General features: G+C 39.9%; 1 protein-coding gene across 1 annotated transcript in view; it reads left to right on the plus strand.

Moving 5' to 3' along the window:
* Positions 1-19,590, plus strand: part of SPAG16 (sperm associated antigen 16) — a gene marked incomplete at its 5' end in the record, with an annotated part of 363,040 nt that overhangs the window by 189,736 nt on the left and 153,714 nt on the right. The window contains one exon of the mRNA XM_084209553.1: positions 665-850. Within this exon, the coding sequence (XP_084065679.1) occupies positions 665-850 (186 nt within the window). The remainder of the gene's footprint in view (positions 1-664; positions 851-19,590) is intronic.

The raw sequence follows: 19,590 nt of genomic DNA on the forward strand, positions 1-19,590 counted from the left end.
TTCTAATTATTTTATTAAGAATCCCCTACTAGTTATATAAAATGTTACAGATGGGCTCTTAGTCTGAAGCCATATGTCCGTGCTTTAAGGAAACAGAATTATACTAGTTTATATCTGAGATCTGGCCAAAAAAATTCTGAGATGAATTCTGTATTTTTTATTTATGAAACGTATCAATGACCCCAAGAGATGGTGAATGTGTTTAAGTGTTTATACAAAGTTAGAAAAAACAAAATTAGGATGCTTTTAAAAAATAAACATATGTTGAAAATGGTATGAATTTGGAAAATGACAAAATATTCTTCCCTGAATCTATCTTATTGTATTTTGAAAGCTCTGGTTAACTGATAAATGAACTGCAAAAAGTAAGAATTTATTTGAAAGCCATATTTACTTTCCTATGGGGGATAGCTACTAGCTACTTCCTATCTCCCTTTCTTTTGATAGTGTATTTATTAGTACGTGTCCACTTCATGTATAGCATGTCAGAAAACTGAGCACAGTAAAAATGTGAACATTTCCAAAGATCCCTTTTGTTCAGATGCATTTTAGGGTAAAATCAACCAATGCAACTTAACCTGTCTTTCCAAACAGTGTTAAATTCTTTTGCTTGAACATTTCTCAGCTGTCTCGTGGCTCAGACGTGTTTTTGTTCCTTGAGCAGTGGCACCCAGCTGGTGACATCGAGCGGTGACACCACCGTGCGGCTCTGGGACCTGTCGAGGAGCGGCTGCATCCTGACCCTGCGGGGCCACTCCCGCGCCGTGCGGGGCTGCTCCTGGCACTCCTGCGGGGACTTCGTGGCCTCTGCCTCCGCCGATGGCACCAGCAAAATCTGGGATGTTAACAGGTACGGGGGCTCTGTGCTCGCTAATTGACACCTTCGTTAATAACCGCGGGTGTGGTTTAGCTCCCCATCGACTGGGGGAGTTCACTCGGGGAGCAGAGGGAATCAAAGGCAGTGATGGAAAAATTTGCCTCTGGTGGGTTTTACTAGATAAAGGGAGAAGGACTTAAATTAACATAGTGCCAAAAAGAAAGTATTTGCTTTCACTTGGCATCCGTTATTCTTCACTGCTGGTTTTTTAAGGGAAGAGCTTAGTGGAACTTCAATGTGTAATTTGAATAAGTAACTGAATAAAACTCTCAGTAAGTTTTCTATATGCTGTTTCAAGCTCATAAGTACACAACACACTCTAAGGTTAGCCAAGTGGAAATTTATTTTAGTCATTATCTATGTTTCAGGTAGGTGACTCTTGATTAATAAATCAACATATACCTTCTTTACTATTCAGGCAAATGCATTTTTATGAAGGTGCTTTAAAATATCAGTGTATTTGTGCTTACCAATTAATTATTATTTCCTTAACTCTCTCCAGTTGCTTTCAGTTTTGATTAACTTACACCTTTAAAAAATGGGATGGATTCATCTCTTCCCAAACTATCTCTTTATAAACTAGGCTCCTGAATTACTGTACTGTACTGTACTAGGTCTGATCATTAACAGCTGAATGCCATCAGTCCACAGAGAAGTTTCCAATCCCATAGGCCTTTTCCCTGGTTCTTTGTTATCCAGTCCTAATGGATTTTTCCATTTCCTATTGGTCTTTTACTTCCTTTGCATTTGAATGAGGTAAAATAACCCTTCATGATTGTTGACCATTGCAGCCGAAGAAGCTTCACTGACAAAAGCAAGGAAAAATTTCTTCTTCTGTTCCTTTTTCCTAAATCCCTCCCAGTTTACTGCAGTTGCAGTGAGCCCTTATTGGAGACTTTTCAAACTGTTCCAATTCATCCAGATTCCATTGAGAGTTAATTAAAACTGTCGCTATCGGATTTCCAGTCTTGCTTTCAAACCATGAATTGAGGAAGCATTAAATGATATTAAAAATACTGTTTTAAAAATGGGATAACTAACCCATCCTTTCCTGAACTATTCCAAATTATTTGGGGGGGGAAAAAAACCCCAACTAGTTAAGGTTTGGCAAAGTTCAAGCCAGCTGAGAGGTGGCTTTTATCATAGAAATGGTCAGCCAGTCCTGAGAACAGATGATGCTTCCCCCATTGCTATCAGTAGTAAGCATTAATGGTCAGTGTTTTCCTTAGAAGTGGAAACAGCAAAAATCAAATGTATTGTCACATCTTTTCTTAACTTGTTGTATGTTTCTAATGCTTTGATTATCCTTTATGGCACATTCATGACCTTTAAAAAGTAATACTAACAATAGCTTTAATTTTATGTCAGAATGGGTTTGAATTTGCATAGACAAAGGTTTTGTTTAGACAGTTGAAAATGCTTTCTCGACTGAGGAAGCTTTTGTAGTCAGAGGAATCAAAGCAAACCTTCACCACCAGCCCATGGTGCCTCCCACTCACGCTCATCACCACCTCCCATTTCTGCCTCCAGTCTATCTGAGCTGTGCTTTGCCTGTGAAAATAAGAGTAACATCCCAGCCATGATGTGAAAGGCCGACTATCCATGCAGAATCAATGAAACACCAAAAATTATGCAAAATCACAGTGGCTACAGGCAGCAGGAAGTGGTATAAAAATGTGACATAGTCTGATTAAAATAAGGTCTATTAAACAAAACCCCTGTGGGATCCTCACTGCTGGGTTTTTGGTGTGTTCCCAGTAAAAGCTGGGTGCTGTTGCATTGCCTCAGTGCAAAACCAGGTGAGTTCTGCTGTGGTGGGCTCAGGTGAGTTTGTACAGCTGTATGTGGTGTAGGCCCTTAATATGAAATGAGGGCTGTGCAGAAATGGCACATTTTGGAAGAGCTTCTCTACAAGGGGTTTGATGACAAGATGGGGCAGTTTCAAGCTTAAGCTATCCTGGTTCTGCAGAATGCTCAGCTGCAGTTGGGCCTTATGCCCATGCTGGCTCATTCAAGTGAAAAATCAGCTTGTGCAGGATGTATAGCAAGATTTGGAAATTAGGGAAGGCTATGGACAGATTAATGAGCTGATGGTTTCCATTGTTGCTGTTAGATTTGGAGCTTCTCTACAGAAGAGCCTGCAGTGAGTTTGGGCTTGGCAGTGCTGGTGGCCGAGCATGCAGCATTAATCCCAGCTGTTCCAGGGTGTCCCCTGGAAATGTGCCACGAGCCTGGAGCTCTCTGGTGTGAACACAGCCAGCTGGGCTGGCCACCACAGCAATGTGTGCCTCCTTCAGCCTCCCTGGCAGCCTGGGGCTGTGTGACAACAGGGACATGGAGCAGGCTTTCCATGGTTTGTGATTCTTGGAAAGTTAGTCTCCTCATCCCCACAGAACAGGTGCTCATCCAGGTGCCATCATCAGCATTCTGCCTGTCCAGATGAGGCCTCAGGTTTTAGCTTTTATATTTTTCAGATTCTGTGCTGCTTTACTATGCAGTTCTCAGCTTCATATTAGGGGATGGTGAGCTCTCTTCACAGAGCAGGGAGACAAAACAATTCCTTATCTAGCTGGGGACCAAGGACAAATGATCCAAATCTCAGGCCCAAGAGCATAAACAATGGTGGAAGGAAGAGAGAAAAACAATAAGGATGGGACTTCATAAGCTAAAGCTGTAATTGGACAATTACCTCCAAAATGCAAATGGACCAGAACTATAAAAGTGAGAGACCTTGTGACCAGTTGTCCATTTTGTGACCATTTTGGTTCATCTTGGGTGCAGCCCTGGCTGGGCTCTTGTGCTGCCCAAGGTGGATCCATTCAGGCCTTCCAATAAATCCCTACTTTATTCTTTAACTCTGTCTGGCCTCTGTTCTAGGTCAGTCTTCACAGGGCATCACAGGTACCACAAGCTCTGAGCAGGGGACAGAGCCCAAGATAACACTCTTGTGGGAGGATAATGATCAGTGGTCACAGTTAATCTAGTGGTTTTATTCTTTCCACTAACAAGGAATTAGATTTTATAAATGAGAGTTGTCTTTCTTCCTTAATATTACATATTTGGATGGATGCCTGCTTTCAAATTGAATGGGCCTGGAAAGCAGCAGATTGTAGGAGAAGAAAAGCAAGAAGGATGTCAAAGTTATCACTGCCACCTCTCTGAAAGATGTATGTTTTTAAAAAATGCTACAAATAAAAAATACATCCATTTCTGTAGTGGGTGACAGTTGTCTTTTTATTTCCAAGCTTCAAAAAGCCACTTTTATACATTAGGAACATACTTTTCTGTAAGTGTTGCTTTTGGAAAATATACAGCATTCTCTGTGGTTGCAAACTTGATGTAAGAAACTGGGGAGGCTATTTGCTGTCTTTTAGCACCAAAATCCAAGGTGCAATTTGAACAATTATCAAAGCCCTTATTGGAGTCTAAGATGCAACATCTCTTGAATAGGAAATGGTTGCCAGCAGTTTTAATAAATTACAATTTAATAAATTATAATTCTTTGCCAATGATGGGAAAGTTCTGCCTACTAAATATTTGAATGTTTTTTTCTTAGAAAGTGAAATTACTGCTGTGGCTTTTGTTTGTTTGGGGGTTTTTGTTATTCACAAATGTTTTTCTTCTGTGTGTAATGAAAGTTTGAATCATATATCAATACACAAATGACATTCCTACCAGGAGAGTAGTGTGAGGTAGCTTTGTAGTAAACTGAGTTCTTCTAGACAACTTATGTGCCTTCTATTTAAGATACAAACTGAGTTTAAGAAATAAAACAGAAAGCAAAGAAACAAGAATCCAAGCCCCTTCCTTTTTCCCTGGAAACAGACACAGGCTGAGACACAGCCACAATCTGAGTTACTGAAGGACTCAAGGGAGTCTGAGTTCTGCTGTTGGAACTTCCTGATGCTTTCTGCTGGGATAATTGGTTTCTTTTAAAGGAACTTTAAAAAAAAATGGTGTAACATTGGGATGGGGAGCGCAGGGAAGAAAGGTAACTTGTGTGTCTGCCATGGCTAGAAAAAATTAAACCAAACAAAACAGCAATACAGGGACATATCTGCTACCTTCAAACTTATCCCCACTTCTTAATGATTATGGAAATAGGAAGTTGGAGAAGAAAGGGAGAGGTTTATCATTTGTGGCCAGGGTTTTATGCAGCAGCGTAGCTCAGATTGAAAATATGCAGCCAGTTATGTTCTAGCACAGCAGCCAGTTCCAGGGGTGTTTTCTCAGACCGTAAATTCAGCACTGTCAAAGTCATTTTGGCAGGATTAATTTCAATTATCCAGTGGTAAATATCATCAGAGATTTACAGCCTGATCTCTGATATGCAAATCAAGCTGAGCATCATATATCTCATGTAAACACAGGCGGTTGTTCAGCTTTGCAGACATATGCTCTACAGCGAATGTTTAATGCAAACATTGTTATTTATGCTTTGAGCTTGAGAAATTGTTTGCAGCAGTCAGAACAGCCAGAATTGGTTTTCTCCAGTTGATCCATTCTGCACTCATTAGACCAGTTCTCCATTTTTCTCTACTTCCTTTGAGTAGTACAAACTATGTGGAATTAGGCCAGCCAGAAACGCAATTGTGCTGTCCTGCAGCAGAGCACAGGGTGAGGAAGTGTTTGTGAATTGGAGCCATTTCTGGTTCCTTAATGCATCACTCATTTGTTTTCCTTTTCCATTAACATGGCAATTTTTGTCTACTCATGGAAATTTCTCCCATAATCAAATTTTATTTTAAAATTTTCAAATGTGTGTTTACCTGAGTCTTCAATCATTTTGGTGCATTTGTTCAGGTGCAAATGTTAGAAGTGACTAATGGTGATTATTGTTAATTCTCCTGTATGACCTCTAGGATAGTGTCCTATTACTGAGGTGTTCATATATTCTTTCACTTATTTCCAGATATAGAAAAAAAAATTGTTGGCACTTTTTGCTTCTCTGCAACAAGACTGGACATTCTCACTCCTTTGTCCAAGTGTCAGATGTATCTGACATTAATTACTAGTTTATATACATAATTCCTTCTTTTGCTCTGAAGCCCCTTTTAAAATTATCTCCTGTTTTGACTTCTCTCCACTTGGTAACTGCTGTTTATAGTTTCATTTCTTCTCATAAGAAGTATTTAATTTTGGAAAATTTAGGGTTAGTATTTAAAGAAATCAAGCAGGGATGGATTTTGTTTAATTAGAAGACCTTGTCATCTACAGCTTTCCTTGGAATGATACCATGGAATGATACCATGCAATGATGGCACTGTCTGTGTTTTATTAATACACACCTTGAGTGTGTGCAATGCAAGACATGGTTATGTTGATTTTAAACTGCTGTTATACTTTGGGGTGGTTTTTTTTCTCTAGTTTCACTAAAGTAATGATTTAATGTAGCTAGAGTAGCCAAGTGGACTGGTCACATTCTTTGTTTTGTACCATCAGAGCCCAGGGTTTACCTGGCTTCTCTTGCCATCCTTGACATTCATACTCTGTTTCTTTGTCTTCCTTTTCCCTTAGGCAATGGACAGCTTTGAAATGCAATATTTATTCACAGATTTGTAGGGTTTTTTTCACCACACCAAATGCATCTGTATCAGGATCCTGAAAAATCACCTCAGAAGGAACCCAAAAGTTTTCTAGTTTCAAAATGGAGCTGTATTTTCCCTTTTTGAATCAGGGTGAGTGTGTGTAGCCAGCCCTTGCCCAGATAGCCCATTTGAGGTGTCTGACTGGCTGCTCAGTGGGACACAAGCCACAGGCTCTTCTGGCCAAATCCCACTTTTAATTGATTCCAGTAAAAGTGGAGGTAATCTATTTTCAGAGAAGACAAATGTCCTCCAGGAAATTAGAAGGCAGGTAGAAGAACTCAGAGGAAATGTGGAAGGACCATTTTTGGGTAGTTTGTAATGTCTCTCCTGACAGCACAGCAGGAAGTGCCTGCCATTTTGATAAAGGAGAATTCCCTTTGGAATCCTCCAAGGAACACTGGAGAGACAAGCTGCTATTAATCCTTCAAATCAAATTCAGGCCTATGCCCAAGTCTCCAAATTTATAATTATGCTACAATTCCATAACACATTTTTCAGGATCAGGAATGTCTAAAATCTCATTGATATAATTCCCAGAGAGCCAATTGTAAAAAATCAATTTGAAAATGTGAATTATCAAGGAAAAGATGATATTCAAAGCAGAGCTATTCAGTTAAGGGGAAGATATGGCTAAATCTTCGTAATACTGGATAAGATGAAGATTAAAGTGCAAAAGTTTACAGGAAGTGCAGCTTGAACTCAGTGAAATCACACAGTGCATTTAGTATGAGGCAACAACATGCATCAGCAATGAGAAATGTTTATTATGGTCACATATTTGCAGGTCCCAAAGGCCAGAAGAATCTTAGCTGATGCCCATGGAATGCCTAGGCTGGAGAACCATACCATTATTTACATCTGGTGGAATAAACAAAGAGGTGAAGGGCTTTACTCAAGGCCAACAACTGAGGCCATCATTAAAACCCTGCCTTTCCATTCCTTGGGGATGATAAAAATATGTCAAGATTAGTTGTCTAAAAATCTTCCTATTGGGTGAGAAGAAAGAAAATCAGTATTGGATTTTCAGTAATAATATAGATCCATGAGAGATAGATGTTTATGTGATTATTAATTACTCTGTAAAACATGACAGGAGTTGTGTAAGTTCTGCTGAAATATTTGTATTGGTGGCTGTTGGCTACTGGTCTAGATAAATCCATTTTCTCTATGGCTTTTACTGGAACTGTCTGTGGCAATTTAGCCTGTGCACAGGAGGCATATTTGAAGATCTTAGTAGTTAATGTGATAATTTTTCTTTTTAATTCAGAATATCTTGACTTTTTTTCCTAAAGCATTAAATAGACAGAAATGTAAGTGCTTTGCTTTCTGATTTCTGCTACTGGTCTTGAGCTGCACAGCACAGTTTTTGATTAATGAAGGGGGGAAAAAATCAAGTTGCTACTTTATTTTTTTTTAAACTGGAGCTGAAAATAGAGGTGCCTTCTAAAATGTCTGAGTTTTGCAGAGATTTCTGAGTAGGCTTACCTGAGCTCTCCCATAGTTAGCTACATAGTATTTATTTTATGAAAAGATACTTGAGAAAGTTGCACTTGATTTACATCAAAGGGGGTATAATTTTCTGATCCCAGAAGTTTCCTTGCTTCCGTTCTTTCAGCCTTCAGTATGGCTTGGAAGAAACATACTAGATGCAACTGTTAGGGTTTTTTATGTTCTAGTTCTGCTCCTGTAGGCCAGATTTCCTGAATTATGTGTGGTTGGCTGAGAGGCTCCTGTTGGACAGTGGGAAGCTTTATTTGAGTTGGTGAGGAATGTGTTCCTCTGGAAGTTGAACAGCTTTTCTTGGTGTCCCTCACTTGTCCAAACACCTCAATTCCCTGGAAGCTACTTCAGGAGCAGAAGGAATGAGGGAGGTAAAACTGAGGCTTCCCCCCACCAAATCCTAGCCAGAGCACCTGGCAGGGCCAAAAAGCTGAGTCTGCTGGGATTGTGTGAACTGGAGGAAGCTCAGGCACTGTTTTTTTCTTTCTTTGTCCTATTTGCAAGTGTGCAGGTATTACAACCTGCAAAATGTTAGTCAGATCTTGACAGGGTATTTCCACTGTCCTAGATTCAGAACTCAAATGCAAAGGATCAGCATTGAAGGCACTCAGCACGATTGAAGTCAGATTATCGTTTTCCACTCCCCATCCAGGCTCATTATCCAGATGTTTTCTTTCTCCCTCACGTTACAGTCACTCATTACTGGCAGGCTTTTCCTTACCTAAGCTTTTTTCCTTAAAATACTGACTTACAGTATCTCCACCAAACCAGAAATTAATTGTACCAACAGAGAAATTCACAGAGCAGTGAAAACTGTCAGATATTATTATAGAACTCAGGGAAGACAACAGCTCATTAAAATTATGTATCTCCATCATCACTCCCACATCCTGTCAGTACCAGTTAGTGCAAATAATACACACACAGTCTGTGCTCCACAATCAAGTGGAGCACTGTCACCCAAAATCCCCATAAACTGCAGCACAGGTAATTGTAGGTTATTTCTCTTCTTGTCTCCCAGTGAACTAAAAAGAGCAGGAATAGTCTGATAGACATATCCACATATCCACCTGAATGTGAGCTATTTTGAGCTCCTGATGTCTCCTGGTTTGAAATCAGATGCATTGGTCATTTGATTTCAAAGTAAATGTCTGCTGTAGTGGATGCCTTAATGCTTGTAAATTCCTCTTGTAATTTTTCAAGTTCTTGTCCTCTGGCTCCAGGCAGTCTTCAGACATGTCTGTGTGTGATGCTTTTGGGTTTCATTTTTCTTCCTTTTTATTGTTTTCTTTTAAGGGTTCAGATGTTACCCAAGATTATTTTCTCTCCCAAGTGGTGGAACTCTAGTTGTACATCCTCTTAGAGCAAACTCTATTAGCCTCAGCTGGAAAATGAACACAAGTCGCATCTTAGTCCTTTAACAATTAATTCTTGCATACAAAAAAAGTGCCCTGGGTATTTAATTAGCATTGGAAGACACTGAATTGTGTTTGTACTTCCTTAAAAGTGAATAAATACTGTTCCCAGCCCAATAGTGATTTCATTTCTCTGGGGCAGTTTTCAAAAACTTGGGGCTCATTTCTCACTGCTTACACTTCCCGAAGTTGTTGGACCTCATACAATAACACAGCTTCTCTGGTGCCCTGTGTGGGTCATTCTTTGAGACACATCTCCAAATGCTCAAGCAGGCTGAGAGCTGTAAGGTCTGTTCCCACGTGATCCAAGTGGTTAAGCCTGTGAATACAGCAGACACGACCCCTCTGACACTTTCCAGGAAAATAAGGGGGGGTTTTGCCTTGGTGGAGGTGAAGATCAGGATGAAATGTTGGCAATTTCCCTTCTGCACTTCAATAGGTTTTCTGATGTGAATTGAGACACATCATCACACAAAAATCTTGTTCTAGGCTGACCAATATCTTTCCCAGCTAGGAATCAATTCACCATCTGCAAGACAATTTTTATGCATCTATTTACTGAACTCAGAGCCTGCAAAGGCATGTGTCTGTGGGAAACCTATTAAATATGTATTGGAATTATCCACTTGATGCAAACCCAATGAATTTCTTTATATTTTAGTGTCTCTTTCAAGCATATTTCTGTCACCAACACAAACATTCTAGATAATGGAATCTTAATATGGAGACTGCAGTAAAATGTCAACAAAATTTGTGAATTATTTAATACAGAGCAGACGGTCACGGAGTGTTTCTGTGGCATAAAAGGGCACAGCAGTTTGCTGCACACTGGGAACACAGCTATAGTCACACTCATATCCCTGCTCTGAAATTCAAAGGAAAAAGTAAAAATTCTGTGTGTGATCTTCTGCAGTTACATTCTGCTCCTTTAAAAGCCCTTTTTAGATTTATTTTTTTTAATATCAGGGTTTGTTTCATAGTAATACAGATCTTAGGTGACTTTGGAAGGTTAAGATTGAAATGAGGGTTTGGGGACACTGAGATACTAGGTGTGAAGTTAGCAGCTGGCGCTGTGGCTTGATGAAAACCTAATTCTCACTGTGTCAGCCTTCTAAGTGATCCATATCAGGTTTTCACTCATGGCTTGACAGTACTTTGATTACATATTCAGTTGTAACTGAGCTTTGCTATGTGCAGCTGAAGGTTTCAGTAGGGACTTGCAAAGGCCTCTCTTTCCCTGGAGAACAGTGGAGACTCTTCTTATTTTGGGTGCACACTGGGATTAGACAGGTGTAATATAGATATTATAATATAAATATATTGATGGAAAATCATGCTGTTAACAGGGAAGGTTGGAACAAAAAGGAAAGTAAACCAAACTCTTTACATCTAGGTAAGGAGGAGACTAAATCTCTCTTATATTTTGTGTTTATGTTTCAAGTTGACCTTTTCCTTCCTCCAGCTGTTGGCAAAGGGAAATCCAGCCCTTTCCTCCCTTTTTTGGGGAGTGATGGGAGGTATCCCTGGGAATTTAGTCTTCACATTCTGTGTTCAGGCACTGATCTAAACAAACATTCCTGCAACTGTAGCTTCAGGGGGTGGACCAGGCTCTTTATTCTTCTCTCCAGCAGATGCCCATTAGAGAATCTCCAATAACCTCCAATGTTGTGGCTCCATGTCTAAGAGCACAGCAAATCCATTATTCATAATACCTTCCCAAATTCACAAAGCCATTGAATAGTGCTGCATAACTCCTTAAAGCTGCCACCCACTCAAATTCATTTTATTTGGACAAATAAAGAAACTCTGCACTGAAGAAAACCAATTTGAAAGCACACTGAAATTCATTTTCATCACTTAAGTATTGAAGTGCTTATATGTATTGCATCTCAGCCTTGTTGTACTGTTTTCAAAAAGAATTTGCTTGTTTAATAGGTCTAAAGAAGTTTCAGTAAATTTAAAATGTGGAGGAAAATAAACTAACGTCCAACAAGAGTCACAGTGATTTTTATGGATTGGGATTAAAGGCATAGAAGAAATATATTAAAAATAAATTTTAAAAAGTAACTTAATACACAAAAAATTTAAAAGGTAGTGAAATAAATTATGACTTTCCAGTACTGCTTTCTCTGTCCTATATAGGATTTCATCACTATAAGCTAGAGCAGCAAATAGATCCTGAGGTAAAATGATGGTGAAGTTTTGGTTTGTTTTAGGGGTTTTGGGGTCTGCAGGGGGTTTGCTGGACTCGGGTTTGGTTGTTTTTTTGAGAGCTAAAAGCTGATTTGAGTCAGTTTTATGACAACTGTGTGGACCTAGTTGAGTTCTCTATATTTATCCTGCTGGCCTCCTGTGTAGTTCTTGTTTCAGTCTTTCCCTTTTGTTGGTAGTTTTCCAACAGTGGTGGGTTTTGTTGAAGAAAGGCATGAATTTTGTGCTAGTGCAGACCTGGGTCATCCATTGTGCAAATTAATGCAGCTCCTGGCAAACAGAAGCCAAAGAGCCACTTCGTGTTCTCATCAGCTGCTCCCTGATTCTGTTGACAGCACAGAACAAGTTCTGACCAAGTTCACAGAAAAAGTTCTCCTTCAACAGCTGCTCCACCCCAGCCCTTCATTTAATAGCCCCAAAGCTGGAGATTTCAAAGAGCCCAAGGTGTTGATTGAAAATATGTTGGTGCAGCCACATTGTAACGTGGGAAAATCCCATTATTTGGGCACCCAACATCTGCAGGAATCTCAGACTCTGAACTGTCCAGGCAGCTTGGAAATCTCATTCTAAGTATGTAAACTTAAAGAGAACATGACAGGGCTTAGTGGGATGAACATAGAAAATACTTTGGTGAGTATTTTGGGCTTTAGTGTTACAGGAGTGACATTTTTAAAAAGTGTGCTGTTATCCACTGTTACAGACTTAAACTCCTGTTAAAAACAATTATTTCTTACATTGTCTGGGAGTTTTCAGAAGCAATAGATCAGATCAGCCTCACAAAGAAAATGTGTGTTCCAGCATAATGTAGTAAGTTTATCTGCTCTTCTTGTGTAAATATATTTCAAATTTTGTTTTTCATTGTCACATTTGTTATTTTCTGTGTTATGTCTCACTAGTCAATAGTTGTGCATATAATGCCATATTCTTTATTTATTAATGTGATCGTATAGAAGAATGAAATAAATGATGACAAGGAAGAGAATGAAAGAAATAACAAATTCTTCAGGGTGGTTGGAATGCACCATAAAGGGGATCTGAATGTGGAGTGCAGATGGCTCATCTTCTCCACAATATTTTATTTGAACAGCAAAAGCCTAAAACTGCAAAACAACCTGTTCAAATAGTTCTCACATAAGCCTTAATGTAAGGACACAGAAAATGAAATCACTTGACAGTGATCCATCAAAACACGTGTGCTGTTGTCTTTCAAAAGCAGGGAGGGATTGAAAACACAGTTTTAGAGGTAAAGTCCTTGTAATAAAAGAAAAAAAGAGAAAAGAAATAAAAGAAAAAAAGAAGACACAAATAAGATCATGACAGTTTCATATGGAGTGTGGAGCAGGCCATGAGCTCAGCACTGATGTCAGCTGATGTGGTAATTGAGGAGAACCCACTGTCACAGGGGAGAGGCTTTGCTTATTCAGTGGCAGAATTGCTGAGCAGCAAACACACTGCTTGTCCTGCCCTGCTTAAATGGGTTAAAGCTATTTCATTATTACTGAGCTTGTGCTGATCTGATTAGCTCAGACCCCGGAGCCCGGAGGGGGGAGGAGATAATTGTTTCATGAAACAAGGCTATGGGTTTCAATAAGTGATTTCTGATGCTCCTGTCTTCACCTGTCCAACAAAAAAATCCCCTGAGGAAACTTGATTTGCAGAAAGTGCTGAGCAAGGGTAAGAGTCAAAAAATAATCTAAGAATTACCATGTACCTTTCTGAACCTGAGTGTACCTTGCTCCTGGACTGAGGTTTGGAATTCTGAGGTAGGTGCTTGGCTTTCTGTATGTTGCACAGGGGACACAGGCATTTCCAAGGAGGAGTTTGTGTTCTAGTTCCTGACTGAAGGACTGAAACAGCATTTTATTCCATCACTGTGAAATACAAGAGCTGACCCTGGAGGGAACCGCTGCAGATTGTGTCACTCCGAGTGCTGGGAGCACCGAGCTGCACAAAGCTTTTCCTTTGGCTGATGGAATTTATTTTCTGCATGCTGACAGACTTGATGGAAAAGTTAGAAGCCGTAGCCACAAATGGATGTTTTGATATGTGGGTGTTGATTTTCCAGAGGCAGAGGAAAGAGCTAAACCTGGATTTTGAAATATGGAATGCAAGGTGTGTTCTCCTGCATGGTGCTCAGAGTGGGTACCAATGTGGGACCAAATCCCACTGGTGTGTTACAGATGTTCTGGGAATGCCCAGGACATTCCCATTAGTGTTAACAAATGTTTGATTTCTGACTGGTAGCTGGGGTGAGAATTACTAATTAAGTCAGGATTACTTTAGATCATTCCCTGGCATCACTCTGTTAGGCACATTTTCAACTTTGTAATTGACTTTGTCTGTTTTGACCAAGCTGATGAAAAGGGCACTTAGAATCTACATTTGGGAAATAAAAGCCTAAATCTTCTTCTGTCCCATGACTTTCAAAGTCATTTTTGTTGACCTAACTCTAACCTTGGGGAAGTACAATCCTTGTCAAATGAAACATAATCCCAATTTGAAACATATAAAATGCATCTCGTTTCTGAAAAATTTGGATTGTAAGTAACAGGCTTCTGTTCAAATTAAAATTGCAGAAATAAGTTACCAAAATTGATTTGGAGCCCAATTTCAATAGAAAGAGAGCTTTTGCAACAACTGTTGCCATGAGCTGAAACGTGCCCTGTGCTGCCAACAATCAAGTGTTGAGCAGTGAGATTTTAAAGATACCTTGATGAGCTACAGCCAAGCCTACATAGTTAAAGGGGCTGAGGAATATATTACCATCTTATAAAAAGATCATAGACTATTCTTAAGTAGACATTTTAAGTCCTTCAGTCTTACTGTTTTATCTTGCCTTTAAAAAAATTAAAGCTTCACACCAAAAACCCTTCATCTAGAATCAGAAAATACAAATAATAATACTTCTCATAGAACATTTCATTAGTTCAAAGAAATGCAAGACATTAAAAGACTAAATCTTCAGTGTAATAATGAGCAGATTCATTATTCATGTTTCAAGCCAATAAAAAAGGAGATAGATTATTGGCAAAGTTTTCACGCCTTCTAATGAAAGCCTAAGTAGAATATTATTAATTCAATAACTTGGGCTTTTCACTCACAAAAACATATAAAGCTATTGTCAATCATATTTAGTATTCTCAATTTTTATCAAAATAGATCCTGAGTTTGGTTTGTATTGGAATCAATCAAGCACCAAAAGGTAATTGATTGTATTTCTTTTTTGCCTATTTATACCAGCCATGGCACAGAGAGAGTCTTTGTTCTGTAAGCCCACCCTACCACTATCTATCTGCACTTGATACAGAAACATGGTAAAAAATAAGGTTTTTAATATTTCCCAGGCTGGCATCAGGCAGCCAGGCCTATGTCCAGCACCACAGCAAGCAGTGGTGGCCTCAAAACTTTGTGCTTTTTTGTCTGAGAGTATTTTTTAACTCAGTGCTGCATCTTCGTGTCTGCCTGGTAGAGGAAGTTTCCACATGCTCAATAAACACACAGCTTCTACTTAAATACACACAGTAGAGCTCTGCCAGAAAAATAAATACAGTGTTATAATTGGCTACTTTTCCAGTAATTCATATTGTGTTACATAAATTACCAGGAATTGAGACAAATAAGCACTTTAATCCCAAAGGTAAGGCATGAAATTTTGCAACCTTTTTCTCCTGCATTCACAGCACTCTCTTTCAAGGACTGTGATTATTTGGCTGCTATCTAATTTCACTGCAGAATAGAAATCTGACTGGAGCCTTGCTTTCTGCTGGTTAATTATAAATTTATTAGGGGAATTTTGCCAAATGTCCCTCACTATTAGACCTCGCTGAATCTGAAGTTCAGGCTATCAGACTTCATTTAACGTAATGCATTGCCCTCTTTTTCTGTTCTGCATGTGGTTTTTTTGTATTTTTTTGTTCTCAGGTACATTCAATTTTCCCTTTCTGTGTATTATTTGCCAAAGAGGCTCTTTCAAGTTATAGAAATGGGACGAAGTAATTTTTAGAACAGCAAAATATGTAAGGAGGCAAGGTCCCTGGAGATGAAATGAATTTCCAGCACAATAAAATAGCTTTCCTGTCCTGTCTGGGTGTTGCTGTTGACAGAGTATCTTGTTAACAGCACACGAATGCCTCAGGGGTCGGAGGAGCCTGTGGAGGGAGCACCACGGAATGGGAGGGTGTGGAGTGGGAGGGGAAGGATTAGAGGAGATTTTGGCACCTCCCTGCTGTGGGAAGGCTTTAACCCTCTGGAAGTGCTCGCAAGAGGGAGTGCCAAAGTGCTTGGGGCTGGGAGCACTCGGTGTGCTCACACCTCATCCAGTGAAACCCACATTTAAGGACCATCATGTTCAGGCACTGCCCTTCAGCCATCTCTTGGAGTTTTGCTCAAAGTGGGGGCTCCCAATAAGTGTAAGACAAATTTGGAGCAGACTGGAGGGTACCTGGAGGTGTAGGTGCATCCTGTGTGAGCACAAAGCCCAGGGTGTTCCTTCCCCCAGTAGGGCCAGGAGAGGGTTGGGACTGCAGTTCCCTCTTGCAGCAGGTGGAGTCTCTTCAGCTACTAAATCCTGGTGGCTTTTATTGCAGTTTTCAGCAGGAGCTGCAGCAGAGCTGGTGAGAGTTGAGTCTTTACAAGTTGGTGTTAAAGGAAAGCTGCCGTGCTCAGTTCAGCTCCTGAAAAGGGAGGGGGAAAGAGCCTTGCTTGATCTCAGAGAGGAAATCTGCACTCTCAAATATAAACTGCTGAAGGTTTTCAAAACTTACCAAGCAAGTCAAAAAATGTAACTGTTGACATTGACTTATGTTCTGTCAGTGGAAGGACACAATTTGATCCAGCTCAGAAGCTCTGTGTTTTAACAGTGTGACTGTTCACAAGGTGATCTCAGAAAAGGATATTACAGGATTTTACAGCAGATTTACAACGTGCTGAGTCAGATGAGGAATGTTTGTTTATATACCTAAAGACACTAATGAAACATAGTATCGTGTCTGGGGTTCTTTTTTCCTTGGCTAAGCCTTCCTAGTTGGGATGCTTTTCTTTGCTTTTGGTAGAAGGAGGAAGACAAAGACAGAGGAAGGGGGAAAATCCCACCCTGGCACTTACCAGTTAAGTCCATCCCCTTCAGAGATCAGTTTCCTTTTACATGCTCAATTTCCTGTGCGCCAGAGCGAAGTGTGAGCTGTCAGGCTCCTCTGGTGACAGAGCTGGATCTCCTCCTGCTCCTCCTGACATCAGTGGCAGAGCTTGTGCTGCTTCCAGCGGGACTGGGGTGTGCTCATGGTGCCTGCCTGGTTCAGCCCCTGATGGGAGTGATGACTCCAGGGTTTAATACTGAATCCTGCTTCTGCTTAGTGTGAACTCAAAAAGTGCAAAAATTAAAATTCTTTGACAACAGATTTCACCAGATTGAGAAACTTGTGAGTAGCTCTGCAAACTGAGCCTTGCCAGGGAAAGCCTGACTTGGAGCTTTGTTTAAATCAGGGGATTGCTCCTCGTTTTGCAGAGCACTCAGATTGCAGAGATTAAAATGTTCCACAAGTGCTAAATATGAAAATAAATTACACAGAGAAGGTTTAAATTTGTATTTTCTTTCTAAATGTTTCTAAATACTGGAGGAGAAATGTTTGCATTGTCACAGAAGCTGAAGTAATATCTCCTTTAGCACTGCATTTTCCAAGTGTCAAACACTGGTTTGAGTGAGGGCACAAATGAATGTTCACAATTGGAAGGGAGTTCCATTTTCTTAAGTATAAGTAATAATTGAACAAAGTGTTTCATATTGACAGCATCATACTTTCATGTGTCTTTTCAGAGACAAATGCACTTTCTAGAGTAAGTGTCCTCACATGTCAGTGTCTCAGAAAATGTGTTATATTTGATGAAATAATGGGTCAAAAAAACCGAAAAAAAATCACTGTCATAAATGATGGCAGGCACTTTTTACTGAAATACTGGTAGTTTTACATTCTTGACATGAATAATTGGATGTGTCATATGTGAAGCTACCTAGAAATAAAATAGAGGTCATAAAATGTAAAGACATGATAGGATGCATTTATAACAGCATAAACCAAGCTGGCATTTTAATGTCTTAAGCCAGCCCATTTGCTCTCCTTGGCCATTGATCTTGGCTGGGAAAGTTCTATGCCGAATTTAAACAAATTTTGGAGATAGAGCCATACTGTGAGAAAGTGATAGGGTTAGGTTTTGTTTCTCCTTTTGACTGTTCCAATTGCAGCCCAATAGGAGCTCTGGAGGCTGGTTGTGGTGTGTCTTTCCAAATCTTCCTCAGAAATGCTGTGTCCGCCTTCACGGCTGGTGACTTTCTTGTGTAACTTGCACTGAAAATTGTGATTGCAGCTCACACAGAAAAATGTTTCTCGATAGACATGAGAGAGAGTTTAGCTTAGTGTTTGCTCCATTTGAGAGAGCAGTTTTGGGGAAAGATAGTACCGTTTGGGAGTTCCTGTTTGGGAATTCATTATTTAGTGAATTCCTCCGGAGGCATGGAAAGAGGTGTGTGGGAGAGGCACTGACTCCAAAGAACAAGCTCAAAATATCATTAATTGGCTGCATAGGTAGTTCTAATTACCATGCTTGAACTGAGATTCAGTATGGCACAGAAATAAAGTAAGTAATGATGGCTACCTAAATACTCACTGAAATGGTATCACCCTCCACTCCCCCCATTTTTCCAAATAGAGCTGAACATAGAAACTACATGCTTAAAAAAAAAAAAAAAGAAAAAAAGCCAAGAAAGGGGGCAAAAAAATCCTAATTCTGTAGGATTGCCAGCATGCATGTATGGGGTGTTTTTTTGAAACACTAAAGTAGCAGAAGAGTTGGCCACATGTTTTGTGCCTCGTGGCTGTGGTTTGCTGCATGGCTGGCAGTGAGGGCAGGCTGGCCACTGCTTTGTTCTTCCTGAGTTTTACTGGGAAACCATGCAGGGCAAGAGGAGTCTACCCTCTGCCTGTATTCCCTTTCAATTACTGCACAGTCTCTGGAATATCTGACTGGTGCATTTTTTGGCTGCTGTTTTACATTTGTGCAGAGCCTGGAAATATTCACTGAAGTCTTATGTTAGTGGAAATCTTTCATATCTTCTGTTTTCAATGCAGTTTTACTGAAAGCCCTTTGGAATTTGAATGAACCATTCTGGAATGTGATTTTCAAAAGAGAAGTCTCTAGAAATGAAATCTTCCCAATCTGTTGAGCTAATGATATCAATATTGGTATGGTTAATTGAAGCCAACATTCCTGGCATAGATGTGCTTCTATCTGTCAATGTTTGTTTGAAACTCTTAGGAAACACCCAAACCTGGTGAGGTAGAATGAAGGCTGATTTATTGATGGACATCATTACCTCTCCTGGATTTAAGGGAGAGGAAACATTGAGCATAATTAGTCCTGTACTAAACCAGGGAAAGGATGAAGGTTGGAGTGGTGTCTGAGTGAGGTTTAGCATGCCATCTGCAAAATACTAAACTACTGAGCAGCATTTCTCTCGTGACATCATTTACTGAGACCTTCTTGAGGCATCAAGATTTGTGCAAGTGTCTAACTTGCTGTTCATGCATGATCCCCTCTGCCTTCTGAACGAGGATGTTCAGAGGTTGTGAGGCTCATATCCATGAGGCTCTGTGTTCACAATGAGAGAAATACCCAGTGACTGTAGCTACAGGCTTGTTCTAATGTAGATAAACTTGTTGCATTGGATAGAAACATGAGCCTCCATGAAAAAACACTGCAGATTTATTCTAATGTAGATAAACTTGTTGCATTGGACAGAAACATGAGCCTCCATGAAAAAACACTGCAGATTTATTCTAATGTAGATAAACTTGTTACATTGGATAGAAACATGAGCCTCCATGAAAAAACACTGCAGATTTATTCTAATGTTGATAAACTTGTTGCATTGGGTAGAAGCATGAGCCTCCATGAAAAAACAGGGTGATGCTCTACCCTTCACATCAACTTCTTTTTTTTTGTGGAA

This window comes from Fringilla coelebs (assembly GCF_963513975.1).
Source record: "Fringilla coelebs genome assembly, chromosome: 7".
Classification (NCBI taxonomy): domain Eukaryota; kingdom Metazoa; phylum Chordata; class Aves; order Passeriformes; family Fringillidae; genus Fringilla; species Fringilla coelebs.